We start from the raw sequence: 22,187 nt of genomic DNA on the forward strand, positions 1-22,187 counted from the left end.
GAGTCATACAGAATGGAAAAGGACCATTCAGTCCCCCAACTCATCTGTGCTGACCAGACACCCCAATCTGACCTAGTCCTATTGCCAGTATTTGGTCCATATCCCTCTTTAAACACTACTTATTTATATGTGCATCCAGATGCCTTTTAAATGTTGTAATTGTACCCACCGCCTCCATGTTCTCTGGCAGCTCGTCTGTGGACACACTATCCTCTACATGAAAATGTTATCCCTCAGGTCCTTTTTAAAATCTTGTCCCTCTCACCTTAAGCCTATGCTGTCTGGCTTGGGATTTCCCACCCTCCAAAAAAGATATTGGCTATTCACCCTATCCATGCCCCTCAGATTTCATAAACCAATATGGTAACTGAAATTTACTGTGGAGAAGTGTGAAATGATACCATTTGAACGAAAGGCAAACAATCCAAAGCAGGTCCAGGAACAGACTTGGGGAGATATGCGTATAAACGATTCAAATCTGTTGGAGGTTGAAAAAATGGTTAAAAGAGCATGTAAGGACAAGGCTTTCCAATATGAGCAAGGAATTTATGATGAACCTGTAATAAAACACTGGTGCAACTCTGCAGAATTGTTATGTAACGTTCTTGGACATACGCTTTAGGAAGGATGTGAAACTTGGAGTTGCAGAGATCCCTAAGAATGGTTCCACGGTTGAATGATTTCAATTTCGTGGATAGACTGAGAAATTGTGTATGATCTCCAACAAAACATTGAGGAAAAAATCTGTTAGATATGCTTAAATACATGGGTCTATATTGGGGAGGGAGAAAAACTGTTCCCCTCAGCAGAAATGTCAAGGACTAAAAGACATGAAATAAGGTGAATGGCAAAGTAACAAACGGTAAAATGAGAAAGAGCTTTTCTTTTAAAACAGTGTTTAAGATCTTGAATCCAGTGCCTGAGTGTGTGGAAGAGGCAGACTGAATTATTGTTGACAGAGCAACTGAATTACCTGATCAGAAAATATCTAGAGGGCTACAGGGAAAGAGCGCACAAGTGGGACTGGCTGCATTACTTTTGTAGAGAGTAGGTAAAGCAGGTCAGTAGAAAAGTACAGGTGATATATAGTTGGTTGCTAATAGATGAAAATATACTATGGGTGATTTTGGAGTTGGGTGTGAGAGGAAGATAAAGGTACAACAGATCTAATGGACTCTATCTGTGCTATAACCGTTCGATAATTCTACAAACTGAACAAAGTATCAAGCAGTTTTCATTTCATGAATTAAATGGATAAATGCAATCCATAGATCACAACCACAGATTCTTCTGCTAGTTGGCTAACAATATTCAAATAGTGAAACTGTAATCACGCCAGCAGCTTTACAACGAGGGAAGTACATTACATTTAGGGCGGCACAATGGCTCAATGGTTAGCACTGCTGCCTCACAGCACCAGGGACCCGGGTTCGATTCCACCCTCGGACGACTGTCTGTCTGTGTGGAGTTTGCACATTCTCCCCATGTCTGCGTGTTTTTCCTCCAGGTGCTCCAGTTTCCTCCCGCAGTCCAAAGATGTGCAGGTTAGGTGGATTGGCCATGCTAAATTGCCTGTAGTGTTCAGGGATGTGTAGATGAGGTGGGTTATAGGGTGATGGGTCTGGGTGGGATGCTCTGTGGGTCGGTGTGGACTTGTTGGGCTGAAGGGCCTGTTGCCACACTGTAGGGATTCTATGATCTCAACATCATTGTCCTGAAGATTTACTAGCAACTTTGTTATCTGAGAGGATTTCTTGAAAACATATAGAAAACCTGTCTAAAGTTGCACATAGGCCACAGCAGGCAAGGATGGTTGATTTTTTTTTTTGCCTAATGGACATTAGTGAACCAGATGCATTTTTCCAACAATCGACAACAGTTGCATGGCTGCTACTAGACTCTAATTCCAGAATTAAGTTTTTGAATTCAAATTGAACAACTACCATGGCAGTACTTGAACTTAGGTCCCCAGAACATTACCTGGACCTCTGAACTAGTAATCTATCAATAATCCCACCAGGTCATTACTTCCCCTTTATAAATAGTTTTCCTACTTTTTTCTGGATTTTGCTAGTAAATTCTGACTGACAAAACTGAAAATCATAATTGCAGACTAGGAGGCAAATATGATCGTGATCTCCCATGTTCTTCAGTATAATGTTTGAAATGGGTTATTTAACAAGCTGCTTGCAACATTGAAAAACAAGGAGAGAGATGGAGCCTTTTTTTTTTTTTACAGCCTTTAGTCCAACAGTATTTCCTTCTGTTGACATTGACAAGAATGGAACTGTACCTAGTGGTATTATTGATAGATTGATAGCACATCAGTATCCAAGGAATTACTCTTCCTTTTCAGGCTGTACAGCAGTGCCTGCCAACTTGAACATTTTAAGGTTCTGCATCATGTGAGAAATAATTGATCAAAAATCACTTGTTTGCACTGATTAATGTTTTGCACAGGAAAATGTGGAAGTGCTAAAAAGAGGAATGGCAGTACTGATTGAAACAACAGCCCACCCACCCCCTCACCCCCAAAACCCCCTATTTCCTCCTTAAACAAAACACCCAATTTAAATTTCATTTTGAGAAGTGTTTTAGTGTATTTATTTAAAGTAGACTATTTTCAGAAACAGTTCAAAATCAACTTCATTGACATCATTGTTGTTTGTACGTACTCAAATGCAGTGGTTTGGGATGTAATTCTTTGGTAAACTATGGAATTTCGTGCTACACTTGTATTGAGCATTTAAGCATCTTTGCCTTGAGCTACTGGACTAATGTCTCTTCTCTTCAGCAACCCATCAGAAGACATTTGGTTTTTTTGCCTGTACGATAGCAGTTTTCATGTTCCTTTTAAAAGAAAGCCATTGATGCACATCACCTTGTATTACAAGGTCTTTTATTTGTTTTCAGTCATTCATAATTGCGCATTCTACTAAAATAAATGGTAGAATGTTTATTACCTAGATAATCAACACAGAATGTTTGGGGGGTTTCTTTGACTGGTATTGGAACATTGGCCAACCAGTTATATGCTGTTGTTTTTTAAAAACTGAATTTTCCTTGTTTCCACATTTATTTGCTTGGAGGTTGGTGATAGTTGATAGTTTAGTTTGTAACAGTGTACCAACAGATTTTGAATAACCAGATTGGTAGTAGTGAAGATCCCTAAAACTCTTCTGAATTTCGAAGAACTGTTGTCAATTACTTTTACTTTTTCTTCTATTTTAGCAGGTAAGGTTTGCCAGAAACAGTTGTTCAAGTGAAATCTGAAAATCTGAAAACAGCCCAAGGCTAACAATCATGTTTTAAAGAAATATAAATGGAGTGCCACTTTCCCTGCTTGATTTATCATAAAACAAAGTCCTTCAATTGTAAAACTCTCTAGTCCTGGTGCATCTGGAAAGCTATGTCTGACTACTAAAAACACACAGATCTTGCTTTGAATCTCCTGTAAAAGCATTTTCTGTATATTTTAAATCTTTCTTTCTTTTCTACGTGCAAAAATTTCAATTTTTTAAAAAAATAATTTTAACATGCTAGGACAATTCCTTGAATGTGTATTGCAATCTTTTTTGATTAATTTGGAAAGCTAACCCTCTGGCAACCCTCATTCATGTGCTATGTCTGTTGCTCCTCTTGTTGTTTTGTTCTGTGTCCCTACAGTTGCTCTACAACTCCATGGAGTTATACAGTAATATCACTACCTCCAAATCAGGAATATCACCCTGAACCGAGAATACGTTACCATTTCTTCATTATCTCTGGCTAACACTGCTGAGATTACCTTTACAGTGTGGTTTCTTTTTAATGTATTTGTTAAGATGTGGGCATTGCTGACTATGCCAGCATTTATTTCCCATCCCTTATTAACCTTCAAGGTTACACTGAGATGTCTTCTGAAACTGCTGCTGTCCATCTATAGGTGCACCTACAGTGCTGTCACAAAGTGACTTCAGGATTTTTATCAAGCATTCATGAATGAACCACGATATAGTTTCGAGTCAGCATTTTATGTAGCTTTAATTGCCCATTCTTCCTTTAATCCGTCATTTCATACATCCAAGGGATCGTTACTTTTGTGGAGGTATCCATCTGCATCCCAAGGTGATACTATGTGACTATACAGTGATGCAAAATAGCTTTGAACATATTGGATTTTGTGGTCACTGAGACTAGCTTTTAATTCCAGATCCATTAATTGAATTTGAACTCCATAAGCTGCTGTCTCTGGATTACTAGGCCACCTTTCCCTAATGGTGTAGTGGTTCAAGCTAACTGCTCACCATTTCCCTTTGGTAATTAGTGGTGAGCAACAAATGCCAGTGGGAGTATTTTTGTATTGCTGAAGACAGACATTTTGACAAATCTTTTTTTGTTTTGCACTTGTTGTACAATTCTCAAGAATACCAATGTAAGGGGAAATCAGTATTTGTATTGAGTGCACAGTCCTGATCAATTGGCAGGCGACTCTAGTTGAGTTGTCAAGGAGAATGAACAAATGAAATAATTGGCAGTTAAGCCAGGTGGCTTGACTCTAATCAAGACATTACCCTGAGAAACGAGTCAGTGGCTGCAACTCAATTTAATGAGTTGAAAGGACGCACAGTGTGTGTACATGTTCACTGTCTGCAGGGAGCAGGGTCCTTTTATACTAATATATGTAGCTTTAAGTACCCACACTCCAAGCCTGACTAAATTCCAAATTGGTTGTTCGTATAATGCTTTGCACATTCAGGATTATCCAGTTCATGCTTAAGAGCGAAATAACATCTAACATTCGACACTTATCTTTTGCAAGCATAGGTTTTTGAATATGGTCAGTACCTTGCTTGCAAACAGCCAAAGAGATATGCTGTTTGATGTGTTTTCCCAGAGAATGGACCCACTGGTTGTTTCATGATGAGTAAAGCCTCTCAAATCTTGTAATATTCTCAAAACAATTTTGCAGATTCTTCTGGCCTGTAACTGTAAAAATTCTAGCTTTACGACCTGTTTTTCAATGGTATCCTGTAGAAACAAGCCTCTGCGCATTGTAGGTTTTTCAACCCAATTTACTTGCATTAGTTACTTCAGTGATCTATGTATTTGTACCCACATCAGTCTGTTCATTTTATCCCAACACTTGGTATGCAGCCTCCTTTTTCTTCCTACTGCAATGCACCAAATCAGGTTTATTTTGGTAACTGTTATACCTGTACTGGAAACTGACTTATTTAAGAATTTTTTTTAACTAACGTTGGTGTTATCAGCACATTTTGACATACTTCTGACATTTAAGTTGTTTCTGTAAATGGTGAACAGTTGTCCAGGTATCTATCTTTCTGAAGTACAACCTTGTGTGTGTAATTTCATGAAAAAATGAATAGAATTTCTTTGCATCTATGGCTTTACATATTAAAAGAAGCAAAAATAATTATAGACCACCCAGTAGTTCTGCAGCTGTGAATATGTAAATAGTTACAGTTGAAAGGTAAGAACATAAATGCAGTTGAGAGTTTACCACTCAGCCCCATGTGCTTGCTCTGCCATTTGGTGCAATTAGAGCTGATGTTCCAACTCAGACTGACTTCCTTGCATTATTCCTTTTTATCCCCTAATTTCCTTAATATGAAAAAAATCTGTCTTTGTTTTAGATGTGTTAACTAAGCATCTGGAGTATAGAATTCCAGGATCCATGTGCTTTAAAGAGCTTTCTGCATGCCTGCATCCTAAATGGCCATCCCCTTATTCTGAGACTATGACACCTAATTTCTGGTTTTCAAGTCAAAATCCTTCACTGTCCTTTTACCTCTTCAAGAAAACATCCTGCTCATTCCAGGGAATATAGTCCTGCTTGACCTCTGATCCTAGAATATTCTCCTTATCCCAGGAGTCAGATTAGTGGAATAAAACAAAACTCTGGATGTTAGAGGCCTGAAACAAAAAAATAACTTGCTGGAGAAGCTTAGTCGGTCTGGCAGCACGTGTGGGAAGAAATCATAGTCTAATGGGCCCTAATATTCTGTAATAGCCTCTTGTGGAATACCTTTATCACAGCTTTTTGAACATACAAACATTCTCTGTTCCTTTTTTTTCTTTATCCTCAGAACAACTTGATGGATTTCTCAACACGATTTGTCAACATTCACTCACTAACTGCCTAATCATATTATTATTCTGTAACTGCTTTGTTCCCTTGCCCCTCATAAAGCATTCTCGCATTCTTCTGATCCTGTTTGTCTCCCTCCTTCCTTGAATAATAAGATTACATTAGCTGCCTCTATTTTGTGCAAACAGTTCTAGTCACCGCAGAATTCTGGAAGATTAGTGATAATGCATCAACTGCTTCTGTAGCTATCTCTCTTTAAAACCTGAGGAATGCGGGTCCCTTTTCCTGGACAATTCATGGCAGTTTATCCTATTAATTTCTTCAACTATTTCTTGATAAATATTATACCTAGGTTCAACTGTATTCCTCTTGGTGTTGTGGATTATCTTATTAGCCTTGATCTCATTGAATGGCAGAACAGACTTGATGGGCTGAATGGCTTAGTTCTGCTCCTATATCTTGGATCTTTTGCTCCCTACAATATTCAGAATATGTAGTGTTATCAACCATGAAGACAAATGTTGGGTTTTAAAATTGCATATAGAACCTTATGATGAAAATACAAAGTGAAATTCAATGGAATGTTAATGTATTCTCAATTAAACTTTAACCTCCTGCATTGTGAAGTAACAAGATAAGAATTTGTTCCAATAACTTGCCAAATCTCCTGGCTCTGGTTTGCTTCTGAGGATCAGGAAATTAAAGGATCATATCAGTGGAAATGTGGTTTCTGACTACTCTCCAGAATTAGGGTGAAAACCAAAACCATTGATGCATAGTGTACAGAAATTGCTGCAAGACATAAAGAAGACTTTTGTTTTTGAAGAACTATTAAAAGATGCATTTTGTGAGGCTAAATTGTTGGTTGTACTTAATCTTTGTTGAATGATTCTAAGGTATTTTAGTTTGACATTCTTGAATAATCAATTGCATTAACAACTCCTAACTGACCATTTGAATTTTCAGAGCAACAAAGTTCAACCAAAATAATCAAGGCAAGCAAACCCAAAGCAAAGAAAACTGGAAAGGTATGCCAAATAAGTTATCATATACTTTTTAAAGGTTTGTCCATGTTTAGTTTTGTGAAACTTTATATGTCAAAATTTTATAGCATGCCTTGAAACTAATAAACTAGAAGGCTATATTGAAAGTTTTGATGATTTATCACCTAATAGTCCGGTGAAATGTTCTTTAAATTATCTTAACATGCAGCCAAAACTGTCCCACATCTTCTGGGTACCCTACCTCCCTCTCAAGAAAAGATATAAATTAAGGTTTGCCTTAACGATTAGCACTGCTGCCTCACAGCGCCAGGGACCTGGGTTCGATTCCACCCTTGGACGACTGTCTGTGTGGAGTTTGCACATTCTCCCCATGTCTGCGTGTGTTTCCTCCCACAGTCCAAAGATGTGCAGGTTAGGTGGATTGGCCATGCTAAATTGCCCATAGTGTTCAGGGAGGTGTAGATTAGGTGGGTTATAAGGGGGATGGGTCTGGGTGGGATGCTCTGGGTCGGTGTGGACTTGTTGGGCTGAAGGGCCTGTTTCCACACTGTAGGGACTCTGATTCTTTTCCATCACCCTCCTCGCCGCACTAGGCAGTGATGTGACACTCTGTTCAGAAAGTGTTGAATTATATTGTTTTATCAGAATGTCAAAGGTTTTTCTTGCCAGTGGTTTCAAATTTTTTTCCTCATTCTGCTTTTCCAAATTATTATTTTTTAATTTTTATTTTTCTAAATTGTTTTATTTCTAAAAGCAGTTGTACCTTTGTTCCACTAATTATTGATTTCATCTGTCCCCTGGCAAGACCGTGAGTCGGTCTCTTTGCACCCTTGCATGATATTTGACTCCAGATGAGCTCCAGTCGCGTTCGTTAATAGACTGCCTTTTCCCACCTGTCTAGCACTGCCTGACTTCGGCTTGGTCTTGCCTGATCTGTTCATCCTTCTATTATGCTTTTCTTATCTCTAGACTCAGCTATTCACATGCACTCCAGGCTGGTCTCCATCTGTTCTACCCTCTATAAACTTGGGGGCAGCATGGTAGCTCAGTGGTTAGCACTGCTGCCTCAGCGCCAGGGACCCAGGTTCAATTCCAACCTCGGGTGACTGTGTGTGTAGAGTTTGCACATTCTCTCTGTGTCTGCTTGTGTTTCTGCTGATGCTCTGGTTACCTCCCACACTCTGAAGATATCTAAGTTAGGTGGATCGGCCATGTTAAATTGCTGATAGTGCATTAGCCACAGGAAATGCAGGGTTACAGGGAGGGGGTAGGGGGACGAGTCTGGGTGTGGTGCTGTTTGGAGGGTCAGTGTGAACTTGTTGGGCTGAATGGCCTGTTTCCACACTCTGGGGATTCTGTGGTTCTATAACCTGCTTTGGTCTCAACCTGTACCAAGTTCTGTTGACTTGGTTTTCAGAGACCAACGTTTGCTCCCAATTTTTGAATGTTCTCACCTTTTTGTATTCAAATCTCTTGAGAGGCACTCCCCACCCCATATCTGCCAAGCAAATGTCGGTTATTTGCAGTCCTGTAATTCTAGGCTGTTGTTATCCACGGCCTTCCTCTGCTTTTGGTTGCTATGCCTGCAGTTACCTAGGTTCTAAAGTTCCCTTCCTATGCCTGTCTTGCCTCTGAGATACTTGTAAAGCTTGGCTTAAAAACCTAGGGTTTATGTCATCTTACCAACCATTCCTTACTTTATTTTACAGTTCAGTGGCATACCACCCAACATTGAATCTGATGCTCATTTCTTCCGTTTTGTTACTGACTGTTTGTTTATTATTTGTCCCCTGAATTCACTCTCTAATTGCTAGCATGCTGGATTTTGCTTGCGAATTATTTACCTTTCAGCTCTTAAATTCCAATATTTCTGCCGCATTTTTCTTTGCTTCTCAACTGAGCTCTTTGCATCTACAGTATTACATTTTCTAGACTGTCTTGCAGGATCTACAGTGGTGAATGGGTGGCAAATACATTTCTTCACAGCACCTTTTGAGTCAGCAATTTTTTTTCTTGTATCTTGCATTGTTTCTTTTTGAAGCAGGTTCAAATGGCTAGGAAGCATCTGCTAATCAATAGAATTGATAAATCTGCATTATAAAGGTACAGGGATTACAAAAGAATGAGAATTAGTTTTTGAGGTATTCAGTTGTTAACCTTGGCAGGGAGCAAAACAAGCCAGTTTCTGCTTTCAACACCAGTGGTAATTGTGAGAAAGTGAATTATTGATATGATCCCCATGACTTTGGCAACATGCATCACCTACCAAATTATACTCCGTAAGAGTTAGTAGTCGTGTCAGGACATGGGAAAGGAGATGCTTATAGCAAGAGGCAGAGTCCAGATGTATTCATTTGTAGTAATTTTGGATCAGTACAAGGAAATCAATGCTGAAAAAATTAAACCAAACAAATTATTGTCTGGTTAAGTGTTGCAAATAAAGTAGCATACTGAATTTATCACAGAAATTGAGAGCTTGATTTCCATTGTTGCTTTGAGTAAATTTACTAAGTAAAGGCAAAATAAAGTTGTGAAGAAAATAGTGATGGGAATTTGGAGAGGTTGTTAGAAATGTTGATTTTGTTGTGCAAACCTGCTTATCTCACCGAGTGATGCATTTCTGTAAAAAAAAAAGTTACCAATTTTAAGAATATGCCAGCATTTTGGACGAGATTGCAAGGAAGCTTGATTTTGATGTGCAAACTTACTTTATCTCATCAAGGTATACGTTTTAGTATCGTATAAAGCAGATTTTAAGGACATGGCAGCATTTTGGAGAAGTTGTTAGAAGTCTTGTTCTGTTTTGTGCAAATCTGCTTATCTTACCGGAATATACAGTTAAGAAATACATAAAACTGACTGTATGCAAATGCCAGCATTTTCAAGATTTTTGCTGGACCATGTGATTTTATGATGCAGTGTTGCTTATCTGACTGAGTTATGCATTTCACTAACATGAGCAGCAGATTTTAAGATTATGTTCAGACTGGAGGCCTGTAATCAGCCTTGTGCCACAAAGATTGCTGCTGGGTCCACTGTTCTTTTGCATTTATGTAGACAATTTGGATGAGAATATAGGAGGCATGGTTAGTAAGCTTGCAGATGACACCAAAATTGATGATCTAGGGACATTGAAGAAGGTTACCTTGGAATACAACAGTCCCTTGATCAACTGGGTCTGTGGGTGAAGGAGTGGCAGATAGTGTTTAATTTAGATAAATATGAGGTGTTGCATTTTGGTAAGGCAAATCAGGGTAGGGTCTGTACATTTAATGGTAGGACCTTGGGGAGTGTTGGCAAATAGACTTAGGGGTGCACATACATAGTTCCTTGAAAGTGGCACCACATGTAGACCGTGGTGAAGAAGGCATTTGGCGCATTTGCCCTCATTGGTCAGAGCATTGAGTACAGGAATTGGGGTGTCGTGTTATGGCTGGACAAGATATTGGTAAGGCCATATTTGAAGCAGAGCATTCAATTCTAGTCTTCCTACTGTGGGAAGGATGTTATTAAATTGGAAAGGGGGCAAAAAAAATTTGCAAGGATTTAATCAAGACTTGAGGATTTGAGGGGCTGGTTAGCCTAGGAGGCTGAGGGGTGACCTTTACAGAGCTTTATAAAATCATGAGCCTTATAGATAAGGTGAATAACCAAGGCCTTTCCCTCAGGGCAGGGGAGTCCAAAGCTACAGGCTATAGGTTTAACGTGAGAGGGGAAAGATTTAAAAGGGACATAAAGGGTGGTGCATTATATGCAACAAGCTGCAGAGGAAATGGTAGAGGTGAGTACAGTTACAACATTTAAAAGACATTTGGACAGTTTTGTGGGTAGGATAGGTTTAGAGGGATATGGACCAAATGGAACTGGTTCAATTTAGGAAACTGGGCAGGGATGAGTTGTGACAAGCTCATCTTCTATACTGTGTAACTCTGACTCCCCTTAATGGTCAAAAAGTTCACATATGAGTAGTCTGTATCCAATCCATACAGACCAATAAAATTGCATGTTTTGAGCTGGGGCAGCAGCAAAGTTGCTACAGGTGGCATCTGCATCATTATTAGAGCAGGGGTAATTGTGCAAACCTGCAAATGGGGGTATCGCTTAGCAAGGTTTTCGATATTTGAATAAAGGGAAAAGAAGAGAATTCCAGGAGGAAAACAAGATCTGAGTTTTGGCTCACTGCAGTGCTGATTCACAATCTATTAGTTTCCCTGATGGAATATGTTTGATTCACTTATTTTCAACTTGGTATGAAGGGGAAAACAAAAAAGCTGAACTGCTACTTGAGACTAGTAAGAAATGGAATTTTACGAAATTTGCACCTTGGGATTATAATGCCTTTTCTTAGGTTATACATAAAGCTGTCTGAATAGTGCATTTCACTCCACTCCTATCCCTTACAGGTTTACGTTTGTATAGAGATTAGTGTGTTTACGGCTTAACATTTGAAATGGAGCAGTATGTGTAATAGTTAGAATTTGAGTGTTGAGAAGGTAAAAAGACAAAGTTATGATTCATGGAAAGTATCAGTTAACTTTCATTTGACAGTGAAGAATGGGAGTGGAAGAATCAAAGGAAAGACCAGTAATTTTCTATTGTCTAGTGTCTACGCCCAACAGATTAATGAACTTCGGATGATTATGAATGTACAATTCTGTCCAAGCATTAGTGAGTCGCCAGATTGCTGGCATGTCAAGAATCCTCCATTTTTAAGGCTTACAACAGCAAATTGAACTTTAATTTGTTTTCCCTGAAGTACTTTTTACTGTAGAGTGCTGTAGACAGTTAGGAAACAAGAAAATCAAAACTGCTTATTTGGATGATGTGAGGAGATTACCAGAATGAAACGAGGTTGACGGATTTCATTTCAAGTGAAAAGATGGCATTTTTTCGTGTATCTGAATGTTTACAGGGCAACTTAAAAGGTCTTCAAACTTGTGAAGAGTTCTGACAAATAAGAACGACCTCTTTCCAGAAGAGTCAGTAATGAGAGGATATGAGACTTCTTTGTGTATGATCTGCAATATGCTGCCAGAAAGTGGTGAAAAATGTAGGTTTAGCAGTCACTTGTAAGAGAGTATTTGATATATTTGGAATGGGAATGTTTCCATAGCTGTGGGGAAACAGCAGGGGAATGGGATTTACCAGATTGCTTGAGCCAGCACAAGTAAGATCGCATTCTCATGCTCTGTAAACTTATGTTAAATTTATTGAAATGTGGAATGGTATTTTTTCCCCTATTTTAGGCAAGTGATTTCAGTGACATCACAAACTGGCCTACTCCGGGAGAAATTGCTAATAAGGAGGTATGTTAACATGTGATGCACTTGTCTATATTTTAGCTGAAATAAAACTAAATGCTTTATTAGCAAACAATTTTTTTAGTTCAGTCTGTATCTGCGTGAGTGCAAATTAGTTTTTATCTTCAATCCATTTCAGCAAATAGCACAATTGTATCAAGGAGAAGTTGCATTGGGGATGCAACAAATATTTAGAGCCTTTTACATAATAAAAGATCCCAAGGTGCTTCACGGGAGCTTTATAAAACAAATGTGACAGTGAATCAGTCATAAGAGTTAAGTCAAATCATTTAAAAGCTTAATTGAAAAGAGATACTCTAATAGTCAAGGCACAGGTTTTTCCCCTTCACATTTTTTTATTCAAATCCATTTTCAACGTTTCTCATGAAATTGTTGGCACCCTTTTCAGGTAGTCCGTTCCAGATTTAATTATTCCTTTTGCCTTCAGTGTAACTTCAGTTTTCTTGCTTGTATCTTCTGATTCATAGAATCACATAATTATTATAGGACAGAAGGAAGCTCTTCAGCCTATTATGTCTGCACTGTCTTTCTGAATGAGCATTCACCTGATGCTATTTCTCTGCCTTTCTCAATAGGGTGGCCTGGTGGCTGACTGGTTAGCACTGCTGCCTCAGTGCCAGGGACCCAAGTTTGGGTGACTGTGCAAACTCCACACAGACATTCTTCACGTGTCTGCATGGGTTTCCTCCGGGTGATCTGGTTTTCTCCCGCAATCTAAAGATGTGCAGGCTAGGGAAATGCAGGGATAGGGTGGAGGGGAGGGGATCGGTCTGGTTGGGATACTCTTCCGAGTGTCAGTTTGGACTCGATGGGCCGAATGGCCAGCTTCCACACTGTAGGGATTCTGATTTTTTTTTTTTTAATTTTTCCTTTTCTCCCTGCACGTTCTCCTTCTCAAGTTAATATGCCTTGATTGAAATTGTCTCCACCATGGCCTTAGTGCATTTTAGATACAGACTATATAATGCATGTAAAATAATTTTCCTTGTGTGTCAATTGTACCTTCTTTTTCTCTATCTTACTACCAATGGGAACAGTTCTTTTCCCAGTGTACTCTCTATTCAGACTCCACATGGGTTAATTGCCTTTATAAAATCTCCTCCTTTCAGCCTTCTCCAAGAAAAACATCCCAACTTCTCTAATCAATGTAGCTAAAGTCCCTTGTGTTTGGAGGTATTCTCATGAATCATTACAAACATTTTTGCCTGTGAACATCATTTCTTTCCCTATTTATTCCTTCATGAACTCTCATTATTTCTCCTGCTTAACCATTTCTGTGCTTTTTCCAGTCTCTTCAGATTTATGATCCCGCTTCAGGTGAGCAGCAAGGCTGGTAGGTGTAGGGAATGCTGGATGATCAGAGAAATTGAAATTTTGGTCAAGGAAAAAAAGGAAGCAATTGTCAGCTTTAGACAGCAGTGCTCAAGCGAATACCTATTCGAGTATAGGGCAATAGAAGTTTACTTAAGAGGGAAATCAGGAGGGCACAAAAGGGGTATGAGAAAGCTTTGGCAAATACGGTTAAGAAAAATCTAAAGAGATCCATTTTAAGGACAAAAAGGATAACTAGGGAGAGAATAGGAACGCATAAAGATCAGCTAGGCCACCTATGTGTGCAACTGTGGGAGATGGGGAGATACTAAATGAGTATTTTGCATCAGTGTTTATTGTGGAGAAGGAAATGGAAGATACAGAACTTGGGGAAATAGATAGTGCAATCTTGACAAATGTCTGTATTACAGAGGTGGTAGTGCTGGACATCTTGAGACGAATAAAAGTGGATAAATACTGGGACTGATCAGGTGGATCCTAGAACTTTGTGGGAATCTGGGGAAGTGATTGCTTGGGCCCCTATCTAAGATATTTGTATCATCGATTGCCACAGGTGAGGTGCTGGAAGACTGGAGGTTGGATAACAAGGTGCCACTATTTAAGAAAGGCAGTAAGGAAAAGCCAGGGAACTATAGACTCATGACCCTGACATCAGTGGGGGGCAATTTGTTGGAGGGAATCCTGAGAGACAGTATTTACATGTATTTGGAAATGCAAGGACTGATTAGGGATAGTCAACATGGCTTTGTGTGTGGGAAATTGTGTTTCATCACTGGTGGACGCGATCTATATGGACTTTAGTGAGGTGTTCGGTAAGGTTAGATCACATGGGATACAGGGAGAACCAGCCATTTGGATACAGGACTGGCCCAAAGCAGACAATGGGTGGTGGAGGATGGTTGCTTTTCAGACTGGAGGCTTGTGACCAGTGATATCCCATAAGGATCGGTGCTGGGTCCACTGCATTTTGTCATTTTTATAAATAATTTGGATGTGAACGTACAAGATATAGTCAGTAATTTTGCAGATGACTCCAAAGTGGAGGTGTATTGGACAACGAAGGTTACCTCAACAGAATCTTGATCAGATGGGCTAATGGGCTGACAGATGGAGTTTAATTTAGATAAATGAGGTGCTGAAAATCAGGGCAGGACTTATACACTTAGTAATAAGCTCCTGGAGAGCGTTGCTAAACAAAGAGACGTTGGAATGCAGGTTCATCATTCCTTGACAGTGGAGTCACAGGTAGAGAGTGGATAGTGAAGGTGGTATTTCTGTGCTTGCCTTTACGGACAGTGCATTGAGTGGGAGTTGAGAGGTCATGTTGCAGCTGTACAGGACATTGGTTAGGCCCCTATTGGAATACTACTTGCAGTTCTGGTCTCCCTGCTATTGGAAGGATGTTGTGAAATTTGAAAGGGTTCAGAAAAGATTTACAAGGACGTTGCCAGGGTTTGAGCTATAGGGAGAGGCTGAATAGGTTGGGGCTATTTTCCCTGGAGCATCAGAGGCTGAGGGGCGACTTTATAGAAGTTTATAAAATCATGAGGGGCATAGATAATGAATAGCCAAGGTCTTTTCCCCAGGGCGGGGGAGTCCAAAACTAGAGGATTAAGGTGAGAGGGGAAATATTTAAAAGGGACCCACAGCAGCTTTTCACGCAAAGGGATGTGTGTGTATGGAACGAGCTGCCAGAAGAAGTGGTAGAGGCTAGTACAATTTACACCATTTAGAAAGGCATCTGGATGGGTATATGAATAGGAAGGGTTTAGAGGGCCATGCTGGCAAATGGGACTAGATTAGTTTGGCACAGCTGGACAGCATGGATGAGTTGGACCGAAGGGTTGGTTTCTGTGCTGTACAACTCTATACTCTGACTGTATGAGCCTGCGATTCTAAGTGACTTAAAGAAGGCAAATGAGTTGGAAAATCAATAGCACAGAGTAGGAATTAGGAACATTAGTTCTCATTTAGTCAGAAGTAAATTTATTATTGCAGATTTTTGAAATAGCATTAAACTTTTATGAAAGGTTTGAGGTTTCTGTATACGTTTCTCCTTTGATCACGTGCACATCCAAATGTTTAATTTGCTTTCTCCATCCATAAAATAATTTTGAATGTTGATTATTTTTCCTCATCACTTTGCTGCCTGAGGACTTTTTAATCTGATCAGGCTCCGTGATTCTTGAGCTGTTTGCAGATGCCCTAGAACTCCTGTCAAAGATGTAAAGACAAATTCTGAGGTCTATGGCTTGCTCAAAGATTTTTTTAATTTGGTTTTTTTTTTCCCCAAAGTGAATAACAAGCATTGTTCCTTTACAGCATTCGAGCCATTGGTATTTTACTATTTACATTTCCTTGGATAAATTATTTCCAGGTGTCTTGATTTGCAATGTAATAGACATTTAGAAAGTGTATTACAATTTAAAACTTTCACCATTTGAGGTGTAATGCTGCTGTTAAATTGTGTGTCCTGGCTATGTTTTAAGTGTTTCTTATATTTGCTACAAGTGTTATACATAGCATAACTGTATATGCTCAAATTTCTGTAACTGAATTTGGCCCAAAATTGAATTTGTTCGCATTGCCTCCCATACCACATAATTGCTTTAGATGATTTTAACTTGCAACGGGGAAAATTCTGTATTTTTTGGTAATTGATTGAAAAGGGTTGTGCTGCGTTGAAATGTCAAATTGAGTATTAATTCTACGAGTTAATACTGTCTCCACATTTTCATAGCACCATAACATCATGAATCAACCAAACAAAAAGCCTCTGAATAAAAATAAGAAGAAAGACAAATCTGAAAAGAAAGACAACAGTGAAAGTAAAGAAAACAGAGAAGTGCAGAAAAACGAAGAAGAAAAGTCAACAATCGAAGATGAATCCCAGGGATCTTCACAAAAAGGGAAGAAAGGTATGATTTGCACAGAAACTTCATGGCCTGTTTTCAGCATTCTAAAAATTTGTTTTGGATATTTACTTCCAATTTCTTCATCTGCGTATTTTAAATGCTCAATTTTTGAGTTCTAATTCAACTATAGCACTGCCTGTTGGAATTAATCAGCATTTGTACCACACGTACACTGCTGTCTTCCTTTTTAAGAATGTAAAAGCAGAATTTGAAATTAAAAAGCATGTTACTATATTTTTGACTCATTGGTATGATTTTAGCTTGGCTCGATTAGATTTTCTCATACTCCCACAATGTGAACCCCTGTTTTTTAAAAAAAAAAAGTTTACCATTGAATATGGGCAAACTAAAGGCAGTTTCTACGTTATGGTGTGCACTCAGATACCAGGCTTTTGATTCATTTCCCTATATACATCAGACAAATCTTAATGTCACAATTTTAAACTATAAACTCATAATTTTGTCCATATGGGACCCAAGTCGTGGACATGTTTTCTACATTTTTTAATCCAGTTGTGGAATGTGGGTGTTGCTGGCTAGCCTGCCTTTATTACCTGTCCTAAGTTGACTTCGAAGGTGGTGGCGAGCTGCCTACTTGAACTGCTGCAGTCCATGTGCTGTAGGTAGACCCACAATTCTGAGAGGGAGGCAAAGCCACGATTTTGATCCAACAACACTGAAGGAGCAGTGGTATAGTTCAGAGTCAATGGTGGATGATTTGAAGGTGGTGGTGCTCCCATGTATCTGCTGCCCTTGTCCTTCTAGATGGAAGTAGTCATGAGTTTGGAAAGTGTCGTCTAAAGATCATTGGATTTCTGAAGTGCATCTTGTAGATAGTACATGCTACTGAGCATCAGTGGTAGGGGGACTGGATGCTTGTGGATGTGGTGCCAAGCAATTGGATTGCTTTGTCCTGCGTGGTATCAAGCTTCTTGAGTGTTGCTAGAGCTGCAGCTATCCAGGCAAGTGGAAGAGAGTATTCCATCACATGTCTGTCTTGTGCCTTGTGGATAGAGGGCAGGTTTTGGGGAGTCAGGAGGTGAGCTACTTGCTGCAGAATCCCTAGCCTTTGACTTGCTCTTGTAGCCACTGTGTTGGGTCAGTTTGAGTTTCTCATCAATGGTAACCTCAAGGATGTTGATTGTGGGGGATTTAGTGAAGGTAATACCACTGAATGTCAAGTGGTAATAATGAGATTGTCTGGTCTGTCTGTCCCTTATTGGAAATGGTCATTGCCTGGCATATGTGTAGCATGAATGTTACTTGACACGTCAGCCCAAGCCTGGATATTGTCCAGATCTTGGTGCATTTTTTCCTCTTTAAAATGGTTGTTGACTGGATTTCTTATAACCAACTCTTATTTCCTGGCATGTGTGCTTATCAGATGTAACTATAAATTGGCACAATTACTCTTGGTAGCTTTGATTTGTCAGAACATATGTTAATGGCTTATGTATTTGCATAATTCTGTTCCTTTTTGTAAAAACTGGTTTCCTCCAATTTTAAATGAAAGCAGAATGGAAACTATATTGTACTGCTTCATAGTTTACATACTTAACAAACATACAAATCCTGTATGTACAACAGCACTTGGAAAGCAATGGTGTTTTGAAATGCAGACTGAAAAATTCACAAACTAACAATAAATTGCTCTCCAATGATTGTTAGTGATATAGAATCTGCACATACATAGCTTTATTTGTCACCTCTGGTTCGCTCGAAAGTATGTCATAACCAGGGGTGTATTTTGAGGGAGAATTATTATTTTAAGATAGGGCAACATAGCATGAAGTTTGTGTACGATAGGATCCTGTAAGCAACAGTGAGGTAAGTAATGAGGCAATCTTTGTCTAATGATTTTGATATAAGGGTTAATGTTGTCCAAGATACCTGTAGAACTTCTGAGATTGTACCATAATATCTTTTGTATCCATTTCAGAAGTTAGGTGAAGATTTACTATTTCATCCAGATGTAAGTTTCAACTTTGTAGCATGACTTCAGTGTTGCACAGAAGCCTTGTCCTAGATTACAGGGTTAATTCTCTTGAATGGGCCTTAAGCATCTCCCAACACTTTGAGAATTTCAGTACATTCTAAAATTAAATTTTATAACTCATTTCAACAATATTTTTTTAAAACCTTTTGGAGGTGCATTCTCAGTACATGGATTTGAAGGCTCTATAGAGGCATAGAGATACTCGACACGGAAACAGACCCTTCGGTCCAACTCGTCTTTGACCAGATAGTCTAAATTTAATCTAGTACCATTTGCCAGCATTTGGCCCATATCCCTCTAAACCCTTCCTATTCATATTTAAAAGCAATCCAGCTGGGTATGTGGTAATCGTACCTGCTTCCACCACTCTGGCAGCTCATTCCATACAAGCACCACCCTCTGCGTGAAAAGTTATCCCTTGGATCCCTTTTAAATCTTCCCCCTCTCACCGTAAACCCATGCCCTCTAGTTTTGGACCCCTCACCCTGGGAAAAAGACCTTGATTATTCACCCTATCTATGCCCCTCATGAACTTCTGTAAGTCACCCCTCAACTTCTGCTCCAGGGAAAATAGTCCCAACCTATTCAGCCTCTCCCTAGCAGTCAAACCCTCCAACCCTGGCAACATCCTTGTAAGTCTTTTCTGAACCTTTTCAAGTATCACAACATCTTTCCTATAGCAGGAAGACCAGAATTGAACATTGGTTTGGCCACTTTTGGAATACTATGTCCTGTTTGTCTGCAACATGACACCCCAACTTCTATACTCAATGCATTGACCAATAAAGGCAAGCATACCAAACACCACCTTCACTATCCTGTCTACCTGTGACTCCAGTTTCAAGGAACTATGAACCTGCACTCTTTGTTCAGCGACACTCCCCAGGACCTTACCATCAAGTGTATAAATCCTGCCCTGATTTGCCTGACCAAAATACAGCACCCCCTTTTTACTTAAACTAAACCTCATCTGCCACTTGTAGGCCTATTTGCTCTTCTGATCAAGGTCCTGTTGTACTCTAAGGTAACCATCACTGTCCGCTACAGCACCAGTTTTGGTGTCATTTGCAAACTTATTAACCATTCTTCCGATATTCACATCAAATCATTTTCTATAAATGACAAAAAGCAGTAAACCCAGCACTGATGCTTGTGACACACTGCTGGTCACAGGCCTCCAGTCCAAAAAGCAACCTTCCACCACAACCACTTCCAACTGTCTCCTACCTTCGAGCAAATCTTGTATCCAAGTGGCCATTTTGAAGGCGTGATTTCTTTACTATGTGGAATATTGTTCTGATATCAACTCAAGAAGAAAAGGAAATCAAGAGTAGCCCTCTGGTGACTAAGATCCAACTCTTCTCTTCCTGTTACACACACTGTCCTTCCTTCAGGTAAGAGTGTTGAAACAAAAATTAATAGTTAAGTGTCAAACTGACATACCAAGTTGTGCTTCACAGGTAGAAGGAAGATACGTGACCCTGGAATTTCCTGCCTATTTCTCTGCTTGCTGTTCTCTGGGATTTGAGTTCACAATATCCTGTCAAGAAAGAAAACAGTTATTTTTGCATTCTCTTAGTATATTCAAAATTTTATCCAGTGTTATTTGTCGTTCCGTGCTTAGTATCGATTGCAGGCAATCTTGAGGAAACTCCTTATGCTGCAGGTAGTCAACTGTTCGTCTCGGGTTGCTTGACTGCTAGCGTCGCCAAAACACTGGCTATCAAATGATAGCTTCATGGTGTTGCCCTTTAAAGTCTTAAATAGGCAGTAAATTCCAGGGTCACACATCATCTACCTGTGGAATGCAACTTGCTATGTCAGTTTGACACTTGATTATTAATTTTTTTTTCAACACTCTCCTACCTGAAGGAAGGACAGCATGTGTATAATAGGAAGAGGAGAGTTGGATCTTAGTCACTGGAGGATTACTCTTAATTTTCTTCTTCTGAGTTGATATCAGAATCATCTCATGGAATTTTGCAATACCGAAGGCTGTTTGGCCAATTGTGCCATTGAAAAATTCATCAGACTTGACATGGAATCTTGGCACAGGTACTTCCTACCTGTTCTAACTTTTGGAAAGTGATTTTTCAATTAGTCCTATTCCCTTGCTCTTTCCCTAGAGCCCTTTTAAAAGGTTTTGAAAATGAGCCTATAAATATTTGAAATAGGAGAAGTAGACCAGCTAAATATATATAAATGTACCCAATTGTTTTCACATTTTCTTAACAACAATTTTGAATATTTTATGTGCCATACAAGCAATTTAAGGATTAGAAACCCCTTCTGCTGCTGTCAGTCAACTGTTGGGCTTAGAATCTAGGAAATGTAGAACCTCTAACTTCTTCCGGTTATTACTGCCTGAAGGCCTTGCTGTGGAGCTCGATTTAAAATAGAAATCTTTTTAAAAAACATTGGTAGACATTTGTGCTTTCCATAAATAAGGTCTTTTTGTTTCTCACTGCAGATTAGCCCTGTGGTTAGTCTGTCTTGTGTCTTGAACTGAGAGATCCTCCTGAAATAGAATTTTCATGTTTGAGTGAAAGTCTCAGACTGCATTGAAATAATACACAAAAACAAAGTTGCTGAAAAAGCTCAGCAGGTCTGGCAGCATCTGTGAAGAAAAAAATCAGAGTTAACGTTTCAGGTCCGGTGACCCTTCCTCAACGCAGATACCTTACGTTATGGTGTAGAATGTTAACATACAATTAATATGGACCAAGTGTAGCTAACTGACATTAGTGTAGTTTAGCAAAAACAGGAATTGCTGGAAAAGCTCAGCAATTCTGGCAGTAACTGTGACTTTCATTGCTCAGAGCTATACAGTGCTCTGTTAATCTGAGATTTTTTTTAGTCGTTCGTTATTAAATGTTTGAACTTTACTGGTATTTTGTTAGCTTAAAAATCATTTTTAAAACTCCTTTTGCAAGTTGAATCATTCATCTGCTTAGTTTTATTATCTCCATTCATTGTTTTTGAGTGTAGCGTTGCGTTAGGGGGTAAATACTTTCAGTTTGCATTTTCAATTCAAAAGGCAATTCTTTAGGACTGTTTCATTTGATTCCTGTAAAATTATTTCAAAGGCTATTGTTATGTAAGTGCACACAATCACCTTTTTTGTTTTTTAAATATTTTAGCGAACAAGCACAAATGGGTTCCTTTACAACTAGATGAAGTGAAACAAGATGGACAAGAAAGGCCTAGCTCACGTAACAGTTCAAGATCTCAGGCAGATACAACACGATCGATGCAAAACAACAAAAGAAATGATTATTCAAGAAGTAAGTGCCGAACACACGCTTTTTGATAAGTGTATGATTTTTTTTTTTTTAAGCATGCCAGGATTTTGCATAGAAATAGCTGATTGTTGCAGTATCTAAGAGACTCCAGTGCAAACTCATGCTTTCCTTGTCTCTTGGGTATCAGCAATGTCAGTAAAGCACAGGTAAACTTTGTCAAATTCGCATTATCTTCAGAGCATGGACTGAACCTGAAAATGGTCAAAATACATTTGCTAAACTTACT

The 22,187-nt window shown here is 39.1% G+C and overlaps 1 protein-coding gene across 1 annotated transcript in view; it reads left to right on the plus strand.

Annotated features, from left to right (window-relative positions):
- Positions 1–22,187, plus strand: part of LOC109934529 (La ribonucleoprotein 1B) — a 192,131-nt gene that overhangs the window by 123,264 nt on the left and 46,680 nt on the right. The window contains exons 13-16 of the mRNA XM_048609725.1: positions 7,058–7,119; positions 12,342–12,401; positions 16,489–16,666; positions 21,800–21,943. Of these exons, the coding sequence (XP_048465682.1) occupies positions 7,058–7,119; positions 12,342–12,401; positions 16,489–16,666; positions 21,800–21,943 (444 nt within the window). The remainder of the gene's footprint in view (positions 1–7,057; positions 7,120–12,341; positions 12,402–16,488; positions 16,667–21,799; positions 21,944–22,187) is intronic.

The sequence above is a fragment of the Rhincodon typus genome, chromosome 1, assembly GCF_021869965.1.
Source record: "Rhincodon typus isolate 14 chromosome 1, sRhiTyp1.1, whole genome shotgun sequence".
Classification (NCBI taxonomy): Eukaryota; Metazoa; Chordata; class Chondrichthyes; order Orectolobiformes; family Rhincodontidae; genus Rhincodon; species Rhincodon typus.